At 51.0% G+C, this 15,599-nt stretch overlaps 1 protein-coding gene across 5 annotated transcripts in view; it reads right to left on the bottom strand.

The window, feature by feature from the left end:
- The window catches only part of LOC121328804 (collagen alpha-1(VII) chain-like), a 107,988-nt gene extending 97,772 nt beyond the window's left edge, over positions 1 to 10,216 (bottom strand). For all 5 annotated transcript variants that reach the window (XM_041273875.1, XM_041273874.1, XM_041273878.1 and 2 more), the window contains exons 1-6: positions 9,909 to 10,216; positions 2,656 to 2,731; positions 1,828 to 2,008; positions 1,427 to 1,586; positions 1,195 to 1,288; positions 593 to 754 (exon numbers count right to left, since the gene is read on the bottom strand). In XM_041273875.1, coding sequence (XP_041129809.1) covers positions 593 to 754; positions 1,195 to 1,288; positions 1,427 to 1,586; positions 1,828 to 2,008; positions 2,656 to 2,725 — 667 coding nt within the window. In that variant the 5' untranslated portion in view covers positions 2,726 to 2,731; positions 9,909 to 10,216. The remainder of the gene's footprint in view (positions 1 to 592; positions 755 to 1,194; positions 1,289 to 1,426; positions 1,587 to 1,827; positions 2,009 to 2,655; positions 2,732 to 9,908) is intronic.
- Positions 10,217 to 15,599: the final 5,383 nt, after the last annotated feature.

The raw sequence follows: 15,599 nt of genomic DNA, 5'->3' as shown, positions 1-15,599 counted from the left end.
GTCCGATGGTATGGAAGGGTTTGGTGGAGTCCTGAGTCAGAGCTTTGGGAAGGGGGTCCGATGGTATGGAAGGGTTTGGAGGAGTCCTGAGTCAGAGCTTTGGGAAGGGGGTCCGATGGTATGGAAGGGTTTGTTGCAGTCCCGAGTCAGAGCTTTGGGAAGGGGGTCCGATGGTATGGAAGGGTTTGGAGGAGTCCTGAGTCAGAGCTTTGGGAAGGGGGTCCGATGGTATGGAAGGGTTTGCAGTCCTGAGTCAGAGCTTTGGAAAGGGGGTCTGATGGTATGGAAGGGTTTGCAGTCCTGAGTCAGAGCTTTGGGAAGGGGGTCCGATGGTATGGAAGGGTTTGGAGGAGTTCTGAGTCAGAGCTTTGGGAAGGGGGTCCGATGGTATGGAAGGGTTTGGAGGAGTCCTGAGTCAGAGCTTTGGGAAGGGGGTCCGATGATATGGAAGGGTTTGGAGGAGTCCTGAGTCAGAGCTTTGGGAAGGGGGTCTGATGGTATGGAAAGGTTTGGAGTTGTCCTGAGTCAGAGCTTTGGAAAGGGGGTCTGACGGTATGGAAGGGGTTGGGGTTGGGGTGGGGGGTGTTATTACCGCCGTCGTTGGTGAAGACCCCTCCCGTGCTGGAGCAGACACGCGGGGTCACCAGGGGCAGCAGCGTTCGCAGGATCTTGAAGTCGTTGATGTAGAAGGAGAACTCCGAAGAGGGTCTCGACGCCACCTGGTTAAGCTCCCTCTGATCGGCGTTCTTGATACCTGAGAGGGAAAAACACAGCGCAGAATCAACATTGGGAACAGACCCCTGCTGCTCTGGCTAGCCAGAGAAACCACAACCACATTAGTGACCCTCTCCTATGTGTGCTTTGCATTGGGTTACCTTGCCATGCTATAAACCATCTCCCACTGGCACATTAACCACATCTGTTCTGGAAGAAAACTACACTGGCTGTCTGTGCTCTATCCTTTGACTTGACCACAGACACAGCAAAGCAGTGTGATGACCTGTTCATTTTCTCAGGCTGAGCAGAGCAGCAAAAACTTTTCAAGAGCAGGCTTCATGGCACGATTGTAATTCCAGTATCTGACAGCTACTTTACTTTGCATCTGCATCTAAAGACAGGAACCATCGGCAGAGGCTTTACAAGGGCAGGATCAATCCAGTACTCTCGCTCTTCTGCTGGTCTGACCGCACTTACCGACCGCGAACATTTTGATGTCTTGACTCTGCAGTTTCTGAGACACCTGCTCCACATTGTCCTGTGATTTTCCATCAGTGATGAGAATCGCGATCTGAAATGAAATAAAACCAAAAGGAAATATGAAACAAGGAGGAGGAGGAAGGGGTGGAGGAGGGAGTGGGAAAGGAGGAGGGGGAAGAGGAGAGGATTCTGGGGAGAGGGGTCCCCGCTTTGCTCTCCGTCGGCTCACCTTTGGCACGTCTCGTCGGATCAGGGTGGGCCCGAAGAAGTTGTCCGCTACGAACTTGAGGCCGGCTCCGGTGCGCGTGTTCCCTCCTTTGTACTTGAGGTTTCGGACCGCAGACAGAACCTGGCTCCCGTTCAGGAACTGGGACAGCGTGAACTCCACTCTGCAACGAGGAGTCGTTAGCGACCGACTGATTTACAGGACAGACAGCAGCTTAATTTAATCAAAGCATCATGTGTTGAACCACAACAGCTCCTGCCCCTTCCTTGCAACGAAGAAGGGAAATGCAAGTCTCTAACTGCTTGCCCATAACAATGTAAAAAACCACATGGTTGTGCAGCTGCAATGCAACAAAATGCCTTATTAAAATGAGTAGCCGTGGCTGCAGTGCTGCTGGTACGGACCTGGAGTCATCGCTGTACTGGACCATCCCGAATCGAACCCCCGTCTCGCTCACCACGCTGACAAAGGGAGCCATGATTCCCTCCAGGAAGCTCTTGATCTCACGGAAGTTAATCCTGCCGATGCTGGACGAGCCGTCCACCAGGAACACGATGTCGGCTGCAGCCACATTCCTGCACGTGCCTGCCAGGGACAAGCAATACTGAATCACCCATCCTTACATCTGCAGAGCTAACACTGCATACTGCTGAATCCATGCATCCCTTACTGATCACCCATCCTTACATCTGCAGAGCTAACACTGCATACTGCTGAATCCATGCATCCCTTACTGATCACCCATCCTTACATCTGCAGAGCTAACACTGCATACTGCTGAATCCATGCATCCCTTACTGATCACCCATCCTTACATCTGCAGAGCTAACACTGCATACTGCTGAATCCATGCATCCCTTACTGATCACCCATCCTTACATCTGCAGAGCTAACACTGCATACTGCTGAATCCATGCATCCCTTACTGATCACCCATCCTTACATCTGCAGAGCTAACACTGCATACTGCTGAATCCATGCATCCCTTACTGATCACCCATCCTTACATCTGCAGAGCTAACACTGCATACTGCTGAATCCATGCATCCCTTACTGATCACCCATCCTTACATCTGCAGAGCTAACACTGCATACTGCTGAATCCATGCATCCCTTACTGATCACCCATCCTTACATCTGCAGAGCTAACACTGCATACTGCTGAATCCATGCATCACATTAGAGTCTGGTTTGAAAATAGTTGTGCACAATGATGGGGAGGCCCTGTATACCTTGTGCCTCAGCCTGGTAGATCAGTCCACTCTGCAGGGAAGCAAACAGCAGCAAGCAGATTCTCATCATCACAACCTGTGGAGCAAACACACAGACACAGCCTCCATCAGAGACACACACACACAGAAACACACAGACACACAGCCTCATCATCAGAGACACCACACACAGACACACAGACACGCCTCCATCAGAGACACACCCACAGAAACACACAGACATCAGACACACACACAGAAACTTTGCCATCAGAGACATCAGACACACACACAACCCACAGACACAGCCTCCAGTCAGCCTCCATGTGAGACACACACACACAAAAGGTACAGACACAGCCTCCATCAGACACACACAGAAACACTTCCTCCATCAGAGACACCACACATCGAGAACACACACAGACACAGCCTCTCCATCAGAGGACACACACACAGAAACACACAGACACAGCCTCCATCAGAGACACACACACACACACACACACACACACAGACACACACACACACACACACACACACACACACACAAACACAGACACAGCCTCCATCAGAGACACACACACACACACATCACAGAGACACACACACACAGAAACACACAGACACAGCCTCCATCAGAGACACACACACACAGAGACACACAGACACAGCCTCCATCAGAGACACACACACACAGAAACACACAGACACAGCCTCCATCAGAGACACACACACACAGAAACACACAGACACACACACACTCCATCAGAGACACACACACAGAAACACACAGACACAGCCTCCATCAGAGACACACACACACACAGAAACACACAGACACAGCCTCCATCAGAGACACACAGACACACAGAAACACACAGACACAGCCTCCATCAGAGACACACACACACACAGAAACACACACACACACACTCACATCAGAGACAGAAACACACAGACACACACACAGAAACACACACACACAGACACATCAGAGACACACACACACAGAAACACACACACACAGACACACACACACACACACACACAGAAACACACAGACACGCCTCCAAACACACAGTACACAGTCTCCATCAGAGACAAGCCTCCATGTTGTCACACGGAGGTAGTCAGCCTCCATCAGAGACACACACACTGTGTCGGACACACATCAGACACAGACACACAGAAACACACACACACTCCATCAGAGACACAGACACACAGAAACACACACACACAGAAACACACAGACACACACTCCACAGAGACACACACACACACAGACACACACACACACACACAGAAACACAGCCTCCACAGAGACACACACACACACAGAAACACACAGACACAGCCTCCATCAGAGACACACACACACAGAAACACACAGACACAGCCTCCACACAGACACACACACACACAGACACACAGACACAGCCTCCATCAGAGACACACACACACAGAAACACACACACACACAGCCTCCATCAGAGACACACACACACACACAGAAACACACACGGGGGAGGTAGTCTCTGTGTGTGAGTGTCTCTTGTGTGTCTGTGTCGGAGGTAGTCAGCCTCCATCAGAGTCTTGTGTGTGTTGTGAAACACACGGAGCACAGCCTCCATCAGAGACTGTGTGTGTGTCAGAGTGTGTCTGTGTGTCAGTGTGTCTTTGTGTGACACTGTGTCGGAGTAGTCTCTGTGTGGTGTGTGTGTCTTTGTGTGTCTGTGTCGGAGGTAGTCACTGTGTGTGTGTGTGTCTTTGTGTGTCTGTGTCGGAGGTAGTCTCTGTGTGTCTGTGTGTCTTTGTGTGTCTGTGTCGGACCACACAGACACACACACAGAAACACACAGACACAGCCTCCATCAGAGACACACACACACACAGAAACACACAGACACAGCCTCCATCAGAGACACACACACACACAGAAACACACAGACACAGCCTCCATCAGAGACACACACACACAGACAACACACACACACAGTATTGTGACAAACACACAGACACAGCCTCCATCAGAGACAGCACACACACAGAAACACACACAGACACAGCCTCCATCAGAGACACACACACACAGAAACACACAGACACAGCCTCCATCAGAGACACACAGACAAAGCCCTACCAACCTCTCTGCACTGACCCCTAAACTACAACCCTACCAACCTCTCTGCACTGACCCCTAAACTATAACCCTACCAACCTCTCTGCACTGACCCCTAAACTATAACCATGTGTTCAGTATTGTGAGCTGCACAGCAGGATGTGTTCAGTATTGTGAGCTGCACAGCAGGATGTGTACAGTATTGTGAGCTGCACAGCAGGATGTGTTCAGTATTGTGAGCTGCACAGCAGGATGTGTTCAGTATTGTGAGCTGCACAGCAGGATGTGTACAGTATTGTGAGCTGCACAGCAGGATGTGTTCAGTATTGTGAGCTGCACAGCAGGATGTGTTCAGTATTGTGAGCTGCACAGCAGGATGTGTTCAGTATTGTGAGCTGCACAGCAGGATGTGTACAGTACTGTGAGCTGCACAGCAGGATGTGTACAGTATTGTGAGCTGCACAGCAGGATGTGTACAGTATTGTGAGCTGCACAGCAGGATGTGTACAGTATTGTGAGCTGCACAGCAGGATGTGTACAGTATTGTGAGCTGCACAGCAGGATGTGTACAGTCTAGGAGTGAGAGGAGGGTGCTCTGAAATATATCACTTAGAGCTGGGTTTCCAGAATCGCCACAGAAGAGAGAGGAAAGGGTCACATTCTCTCTCTCTCTCTCTCTCTCTCTCTCTCTCTCTCTCTCTCTCTCTCTGAGTCTCAATAGAAGAGTGTGTGGTCTTTGTGGGTGGGATTATCAGAAATGCTGCAGGGTCTTATTTACAGCAGCCTGCAATACCGGGTCCATCTGTGTGCTCGTGTACCATGATGTTGATCTTCTCAACACAACCAGAAACCCTCCACCCTAATAGTCTTTAACGACGTCCCAGATAAATGTCGTGTCGGACGTTATTCCCCGTTAGAGCACACCAGCACATGGTGTGGCCAGTGCCAGGACCAGGAGAACAGTCTTCTATAAATACAACTTATTTTAATGTGCTCTCTCACAAACACCTCCTTAAATATTTACACCAGGAGGCTCTCTCAGGGATGAATGAATCACAAGCACCCTGGGATAAACACTGGGGGTCAGCACTGGATCACTGGTTTAAACAGGAGGGCGACTCATCCCAAAGCAAGCCTCTTCATAAGCACAAGAACCAGGACACTGTAAACATTGAGCACCGTTTCCCAGGACACTCGCACACTTTGCAAAGCCAGCTCTCAGGCTCAGGTCACTCACATTCATGGCACAGGGAATCAAAGGAAGTTTCCAGTGACTATGCTGAGAGCACAGCAGTCAGCTTGTCTCTAACAATGACCACGGTTATTAAAGAAGAATGAAAAGGAATGTAATCCTTTTAACCCATTAACCTCCAGTCTGCTAGGACACAGGAGTCTGTCCAGACAAGGGCAGTGTCCCCATCAGCTTCAATACAATACTGACTACAGTGTTGTTTCTGTGTTCCCAGCCAACATGCAGTCTGATTCTCCAAACGACTCTCAGGCTGCTGTTCTCTTGTACCAGCAGTTTGAATGAATGAGCTATAAAACAGGGGCTGTATATTTTAAATGAATCCAATCTCAATAAGGTCACTGGCCTGCCCCTGACCTCCAGCCGCTCACTGGCCTGCCCCTGACCTCCAGCCGCTCACTGGCCTGCCCTGACCTCCAGCCGCTCACTGGCCTGCCCCTGACCTCCAGCCGCTCACTGGCCTGCCCCTGACCTCCAGCCGCTCACTGGCCTGCCCCTGACCTCCAGCCGCTCACTGGCCTGCCCCTGACCTCCAGCCGCTCACTGGCCTGCCCCTGACCTCCAGCCGCTCACTGGCCTGCCCCTGACCTCCAGCAGCTCACTGGCCTGCCCCTGACCTCCAGCAGCTCACTGGCCTGCCCCTGACCTCCAGCCGCTCACTGGCGTGCCCCTGACCTCCAGCCGCTCACTGGCCTGCCCCTGACCTCCAGCAGCTCACTGGCGTGCCCCTGACCTCCAGCAGCTCACTGGTGTGCCCCTGACCTCCAGCAGCTCACTGGTGTGCCCCTGACCTCCAGCCGCTCACTGGCCTGCCCCTGACCTCCAGCCGCTCACTGGCCTGCTCCTGACCTCCAGGTCATGCTGAAGTGTGATAAAGTACAGTGAAAGCACGGTAAAGCATAGATAAGTATTGCAAAGCACAGATATGATCTTAAACATTAAATGCATTGTGCACCTGTGGGAAATGCATGGGAAAAAACAGCACAGTTACTGTTCAGATTTATCAGGGTAAACATTTACCAACAGAGTAACCCTCCAGAAACAGGCTTTAAAAAAGCAGACTTCTCAAGCACTTCCACGGGCAGCTTCTAAAGATGACCCTGCAGACTGAGTGCAATACTCCAAGCAGGGTTCCAGCTGCCAAAGCCGCTGTCAGTCATGCTGAGCTATTCCAAACCACACAGAAACTGATTTCACTGCAAGGCGTGGAGCAAGCTGCTTCACAATCCACTCTCTTTCCTCTTACGAGTCTGGGCAAGCCTTTCAGTAGACCCTTTCTAAAGGAGTGTCGTACCTCTTCATCGGCACGAGCAAAACCAGCACCGACCCCCTTGGGTCTTCCAAGCCTTCCACCGCTGCCCTTTTAAAGGAGTGCATCTTTATGAGTATGCGTTTCTTAACTCTGACTAGCACTAGTGGCACCTCTCTTCAATGGTGTGCTACCTGATGCACTACAATCCATCTCCCTCCTTCTCAACAGTGTGCATGTCGTTCATTCCCTTTAGCACCAGCATCCTCACCTCTGGTCTCCCTGCTTTCAGAGGAATTCAATAAGTGGGTAACCCTGAAGTGACTGGGCTTTGACTATCATGTTCAAATCTAACACAGGCCATGCATTTTTAAAGTGCGTCCCTCAAACAACTTGCAGAGCACCAGTGAGGTGTGCGTGTCGTTTTCAAAGGCAGCAGTGGAATGTGAATCATTGTATTAGCGAAGCAGCCCTGTAATTCCACCTACAAGCTGGTGCTTGTGTGAAGCCAACTCAGACATACTGCAACTGAAACAGCAACTACCTTAGAGACAGAAACAACACAGACTGCAGCCTGCACTCGAGCAACGCACACACACAGGCAGGCAGGCAGACAGTCACACACACAGAGGCAGGCAGGCAGGCAATGCACACACACAGGCAGGCAGGCAGACAGTCACACACAGGCAGGCAGGCAGACAGTCACACACACAGAGGCAGGCAGGCAGGCAATGCACACACACAGGCAGGCAGGCAGACAGCACACACAGAGGCAGGCAGGCAGGCAATGCACACACACAGGCAGGCAGGCAGGCAGGCAGACAGTCACACAAACACAGGCAGGCAGGCAGGCAATGCACACACACACACAGGCAGGGAGGCACACAGGCAGGCAGGCAATGCACACACACACAGGCAGGGAGGCACACAGGCAGGCAGGCAGGCAGGCAGGCTCTGTCAGTCCTGTCACGCTCTCACTCCGATGGATAGTAATACATTAAAAACCTCTTGTATTCCCCGCAGCAAGTCAGGCTGGCTGTTTAACCACACCTTAAATGCTGCTGAGTAACCCCCAGGCATGAGCAGGATTGAAATGTACTTCAATCATGAACGCCAGCAGGAACAAGCACTGTGAGCAAAGCAAGTAGCGGCAAACAAACTGCTTCTTAGGAATGATGTTTTAAACTTGGGTAGCGTCTCTCCCCAAACACGATTCTCCGGGGGTGGCAGTGTCACTCACAGTTAGTACAGTTTCATTGATTCACTCTGAAGACCCCAGCTCTATCCACACGCACCTATAAAGGATTTTTTAGATTAGTCTGAAATTACACTTTGCGTTTTATTGAATTGGTTTTTTATTAAATTTTAATAATAATAATAATAATAATAATAATAATAATAGCAGACTGTTTTCTTTTTGTTTTTTAAACGGATACATTCGAGCCTATCCAGATCCGGACAGTTAGAATATCGATACCAGTATCTTCCCCTTTGTCTGCCCCTGCCTTTATTATAACGACCTGTCTATTACGGTCTATAGTGTATTGTGCAGATTCGCTCTTCATCCCTAACTATCTCTCAGCACCCAGGTTAACCATTCACAACAACATGGGTGCGTTCTCGGAGATCATTCTGCGCAGATTCTGTGCAGAATATGACCAATTTAGCCAATGGGTGCGTTCATCGAGATCATTCTTAGAATACAATTGGCTAAATTGGTCAGAATCTGCGCAGAATGATCTCCGTGAACGCATCCAGTGGCTTCTGAATCCAGTATCAGCTGCGCATAGCGATAACACAACGCACAGAAAACAAACACAGCGTGCTGCCTTACACAGGTTCAGAGACAGGTCCCAACGCACAGAAAACAAACACAGCGTGCTGCCTTACACAGGTTCAGAGACAGGTCCTAACGCACAGAAAACAAACACAGCGTGCTGCCTTACACAGGTCAGAGACAGGTCCAGAGAAAACAAACACAGCGTGGCCTTACACAGGATCAGAGACAGGTCCCAACGCACAGAAAACAAACACAGCGTGCTGCCTTACACAGGTTCAGAGACAGGTCCCAACGCACAGAAAACAAACACAGCGTGCTGCCTTACACAGGTTCAGAGACAGGTCCCAACGCACAGAAAACAAACACAGCGTGCTGCCTTACACAGGTTCAGAGACAGGTCCTAACGCACAGAAAACAAACACAGCGTGCTGCCTTACACAGGTTCAGAGACAGGTCCCAACGCACAGAAAACAAACACAGCGTGCTGCCTTACACAGGTTCAGAGACAGGTCCTAACGCACAGAAAGCGTGGGACGCTTAGGGGAGTGTTGAAAAGCACGGGGAGGTACAGTTAAGCAAATTCAAAATGCTGAATACCATGGGCTAGCCATTGGAAAAACCGCAAAATAAAAGCGCAAAATTAGTGTGGCACATTTTTTAAGGGAAGCAGCGCTAAATGTCGTATTACGCAAATCATATTTAAAAAGTAAACTATGCGCAGTGCTTCCCCTGAAAAGTATGCGTGCAATAATTAAAATGCAGTTTATAATAACAAATCACGCTGTTCCCTTTGGCTATAAATGCTGAATTGTGTTTCCTTTTTCTACCAAAAAAAAGACGTGAGCGGACAAGCTGAATGAGTTTGTTTTACCTTTGATGTGCTGTACTCATAACCCAAGGGACTGCTGTAGTCGAAACTTTCTCAGTTTCACGCAAACTTGAAGTCCCCTCTCTGCTCAGTCTTACAACTTGCAAACTTGTATCTCCACTCCAAAACTACAATAAGCGGCGTCTGCAGTCAGATACCCGACAAGCGTTGCCAGCGCAGCGTTTCGTCTTTTCTGTGGGTGGGTGTTGTTTCGCAGTCTCTGTTAATAGCTTCTTTAGCTCTGCCCGTGCAGATCTCTTAGCTGCAGGCAGCGGGGACACTCGAACAGTGATTCAGTGATTCGCAGTTCATTCTTCACTGGCAAACTCGCCTTTTCTCTCTGGTGCCCAGCCTCCAATACCCTAAACCTCGCATCAGCCAATAAGAAGCGCGTTCTGCCCTCGAGTGCTGCGGCGCGCAACAGTCCGCATCTAAACAGGTACAGCGCTGAGAATGCAGCTCTGACTGACAGGTGATGGACATTGTATTGTATTGAATTGTGTTGTATTGTGTTGCTTTTTGTCCGGTTTAACTCTCAATTAACCAACCAGGAATGCGCTTCCTACCGGCAAATACCATTCCGTGCTTGTGAATGATATTTTTTGATACAGTATCTAGTTGCGCTGTGTAGGTGTTCACCCCATCACCAGGTGCTCCGGCCGCTCTAGTGGTTTATTATACACACGTTTCTAACTCGATTAGCTCTCATACATTGCACTACATGCAGCAGTGACACAATGGGGAGGGCAGGGCCGCCTCTACCCAAAATAGCTGACAGGCCCCCCCCCCCCCCCCCCCCCCCCCGTTGACCCTGCTTCCACTTCCCCAGTGAAAGCAGGCAAAGTGCATTTTATCAGTACTGCCAATGAGGTTAAATCACTGGGGAGGCTCCTCCTCCATTTTAGGAGATTTGTCTCACAAATTGTGTCCCTTGAGACAAAATCTTACCATACAAATGGAGACACATTAAACGACATCTCGTGACAAGCTCTCATTCCACACATCATCTTCCTGGGACAGTCTGTTTCCTTTGCAGCCAATCAGCTGTAGAGGCTGTCCTCGTACCGTCCCAAAGCACTCAAGAGGAGACGCGCTTATCCTGCAAGACACACAGTAAACTTAGAAAAGAGCAGCATGTGTTTCTGATTTGAACTCCTACACAAAAAAGAACCCGCTCTGAGCCACAGGCAGGGAGTGCTGGCTTTCACATCACTCTCTGGCCCCTGGGGGTTATTCAGTAAAGCAGAAGGCACACTCATTAGTCAGGGCCGCACAGGTTTAGAGAAATAATTAACTGTTAAAACTTGCAGTGAAAACTAAGTGATGACTCTGTGTGACTTGCATGGCATGTTGTTACCTGAGCCAGGTGCATGCCCAGTGGACTTGCTGTTTTTATCTGTTTTCATGTTTGGATTTCAGTGGTGTTTGTGATGGTTCAGTGGCCTTTGTAAAGTTTCTGTGATGTTTGTTTTGTTTCAGTGGCTTTTCAGTGGTGTTTGTGAGGTTTCAGTATTCGGATGTTGGTTCCTATGAAAGCTTGTGATGGATCTTATAATGGATCTGACAGCAGCATGAGACCCACACTAACCTCTCCACTGCAGAGCTGACACCCACATTCACCTCTCCACTGCAGAGCTGACACCCACACTCGCCTCTCCACTGCAGAGCTGACACCCACCCGCCTCTCCACTGCAGAGCTGACACCCACACTCGCCTCTCCACTGCAGAGCTGACACCCACACTCGCCTCTCCACTGCAGAGCTGACACCCACACTCGCCTCTCCACTGCAGAGCTGACACCCACACTCGCCTCTCCACTGCAGAGCTGACACCCACACTCGCCTCTCCACTGCAGAGCTGACACCCACACTCGCCTCTCCACTGCAGAGCTGACACCCACACTCGCCTCTCCACTGCAGAGCTGACACCCACACTCGCCTCTCCACTGCAGAGCTGACACCCACACTCGCCTCTCCACTGCAGAGCTGACACCCACACTCGCCTCTCCACTGCAGAGCTGACACCCACACTCGCCTCTCCACTGCAGAGCTGACACCCACACTCGCCTCTCCACTGCAGAGCTGACACCCACACTCGCCTCTCCACTGCAGAGCTGACACCCACACTCGCCTCTCCACTGCAGAGCTGACACCCACACTCGCCTCTCCACTGCAGAGCTGACACCCACACTCGCCTCTCCACTGCAGAGCTGACACCCACACTCGCCTCTCCACTGCAGAGCTGACACCCACACTCGCCTCTCCACTGCAGAGCTGACACCCACACTCGCCTCTCCACTGCAGAGCTGACACCCACACTCACCTCTCCACTGCAGAGCTGACACCCACACTCGCCTCTCCACTGCAGAGCTGACACCCACACTCGCCTCTCCACTGCAGAGCTGACACCCACACTCGCCTCTCCACTGCAGAGCACACCCACACTCGCCTCTCCACTGCAGAGCTGACACCCACACTCGCCTCTCCACTGCAGAGCTGACACCCACACTCGCCTCTCCACTGCAGAGCTGACACCCACACTCGCCTCTCCACTGCAGAGCTGACACCCACACTCGCCTCTCCACTGCAGAGCTGACACCCACAGCTCGCCTCTCCACTGCAGAGACACCCACACTCACCTCTCCACTGCAGAGCTGACACCCACACTCGCCTCTCCACTGCAGAGCTGACACCCACACTCGCCTCTCCACTGCAGAGCTGACACCCACACTCGCCTCTCCACTGCAGAGCTGACACCCACACTCGCCTCTCCACTGCAGAGCTGACACCCACACTCGCCTCTCCACTGCAGAGCTGACACCCACACTCGCCTCTCCACTGCAGAGCTGACACCCACACTCGCCTCTCCACTGCAGAGCTGACACCCACACTCACCTCTCCACTGCAGAGCTGACACCCACACCCACCTCTCCACTGCAGAGCTGACACCCACACCCACCTCTCCACTGCAGAGCTGACACCCACACTCGCCTCTCCACTGCAGAGCTGACACCCACACTCGCCTCTCCACTGCAGAGCTGACACCCACACTCACCTCTCCACTGCAGAGCTGACACCCACACTCACCTCTCCACTGCAGAGCTGACACCCACACTCGCCTCTCCACTGCAGAGCTGACACCCACACTCGCCTCTCCACTGCAGAGCTGACACCCACACTCGCCTCTCCACTGCAGAGCTGACACCCACACTCACCTCTCCACTGCAGAGCTGACACCCACACTCGCCTCTCCACTGCAGAGCTGACACCCACACTCGCCTCTCCACTGCAGAGCCACACTCACACTCGCCTCTCCACTGCAGAGCTGACACCCACACTCGCCTCTCCACTGCAGAGCTGACACCCACACTCGCCTCTCCACTGCAGAGCTGACACCCACACTCGCCTCTCCACTGCAGAGCTGACACCCACACTCGCCTCTCCACTGCAGAGCTGACACCCACACTCGCCTCTCCACTGCAGAGCTGACACCCACACTCGCCTCTCCACTGCAGAGCTGACACCCACACTCACCTCTCCACTGCAGAGCTGACACCCACACTCGCCTCTCCACTGCAGAGCTGACACCCACACTCGCCTCTCCACTGCAGAGCTGACACCCACACTCGCCTCTCCACTGCAGAGCTGACACCCACACTCGCCTCTCCACTGCAGAGCTGACACCCACACTCACCTCTCCACTGCAGAGCTGACACCCACACTCACCTCTCCACTGCAGAGCTGACACCCACACTCGCCTCTCCACTGCAGAGCTGACACCCACACTCGCCTCTCCACTGCAGAGCTGACACCCACACTCGCCTCTCCACTGCAGAGCTGACACCCACACTCGCCTCTCCACTGCAGAGCTGACACCCACACTCGCCTCTCCACTGCAGAGCTGACACCCACACTCGGTTTGCGGTTCACGTCCAGCCCTTGCCTTTCCATTCACTTCAATGGGCTGAGATGGCAGTTCGTATCTGAAGGCTGAATTGCTCTGAATTTGCTCACAAGTGAAACAGACAATTATTTCAGTGATTGGAGCAGAGGTTATTTCTTTGGTATTATTTCTTTTTCTGCCTAATTTTCCATGTACCTGCTTCCCAGGGAGTGGCAGGCATCCCATCCCCAACATTCCTGTCCCGAACATGCCCTGCGCAACCCCTGACCTCTCCCGTGTTCTCTCTGACCCCCGTTTCCACCCCGTACATTCTCTTGGCAGTTTATTGGTTTATTACTGATGACCTTTACACTGCTAACCACACGCTTGCTTGTTCAGCCTGCAGCCTATTGAAGGTGAACGACAGTACAGTCATAGCGCCCTCTCGCATAGCTTAGCAAAGCACAGGGGGGCACGAACAAGACAGAAAGCTTCAGGTAAATCTGGGTGAATAGATGCTACAAGCAAGATCTTCAAAGCACAGGAAACCGCGGAGAGCTTTTATTAAGGATAATCATTTTAATGCACCGCCATTAAAAACCAAACACAGCATGTTGCTCATCACTTAACAGCATGCTTATCTGTGGTTAAGAACATTTCATTGAAAGCAGCTTCAATCCCCTAACCCTAACGCTAACATTGTCATTACTGCCAGTTATCTCCCTGTTAACACAAGGGTGCAATCATTATGGTCCATTCTACACAATGCTGAAGCGTCACCATTAATGGAAATGATAACACATTTTGCAATAGGTACTCAGCTTCACATGGCAGTTAAAATGTCTCTGTTAGATTCCCCAAAGCCAGACTTTAACCCAACAGCCTCTTCTAACATTGCTATCACTGGTAATTGTTGCCTGGTTAATGCAGAGAGCTAGTGCTTCATTTGACTCTAAACTGTACACACAGCTGAGCTAGACCTGCAACTAGCATTGCATCCCCCTTCTCTTACCTCTTTCACAAGGAAGACTAGAGGAATATACACGTGTTCATAGAGATACAGCAGTGTGCACATGTATTACAACACCCTGTTTCTGCAGTTTGGGTAGGTGGTGCATATGGAATCAAACCACTGGAACAAAAAATCTTGGAAAATAGGCAAATTAGTGATTGTCTAATTTAATTGATGGCTTTAATAGGCCACACATGCAATTAATTTAAAACAGTACGAGAAAAGGAACACTGAGCCACAAATGGTAACATGGATGAAACTTTTGAGAAGCTGTTTAAGATGCTTAATTAAAGCACAAAGTGCTGTAACATTTTCACCCCCCTATTGCTTCTATATCACTGGTTCCTGAGCGGAAATGTAAATTCTCACAAGGTTTTCATGCAGGTCTGTTTATAAGGGCATAAATGACACATGTTGAGCTGATGCATTTGCACACTCCTGTACGTTAGAGCTAACACAGAGGCACCCTTTCAATGCCAGTGTGACGACTGTGATTTCACATTCCCCCCCTCCTTGCTGTCCCCCATGCTGTGTGTTTGTATCATCTCTCTTTCTGTCCCCCATGCTGTGTGTTTGTATCATGTCTCTCTTTCTATCTCCCATGCTGTGTGTTTGTATCATGTCTCTCTTTCTGTCCCCCATGCTGTGTGTTTGTATCATGTCTCTCTTTCTGTCCCCCATGCTGTGTGTTTGTATCATGTCTCTCTTTCTGTCCCCCATGCTGTGTGTTTGTATCATGTCTCTCTTTCTGTCCCCCATGCTGTGTGTTTGTATCATGTCTCTCTTTCTGTCCCCCATGC

The sequence above is a fragment of the Polyodon spathula genome, chromosome 16, assembly GCF_017654505.1.
Source record: "Polyodon spathula isolate WHYD16114869_AA chromosome 16, ASM1765450v1, whole genome shotgun sequence".
Classification (NCBI taxonomy): Eukaryota; Metazoa; Chordata; class Actinopteri; order Acipenseriformes; family Polyodontidae; genus Polyodon; species Polyodon spathula.
Note: the sequence above shows the minus strand (reverse complement) of the source record. Positions and strands in the feature narration are given on the sequence as shown.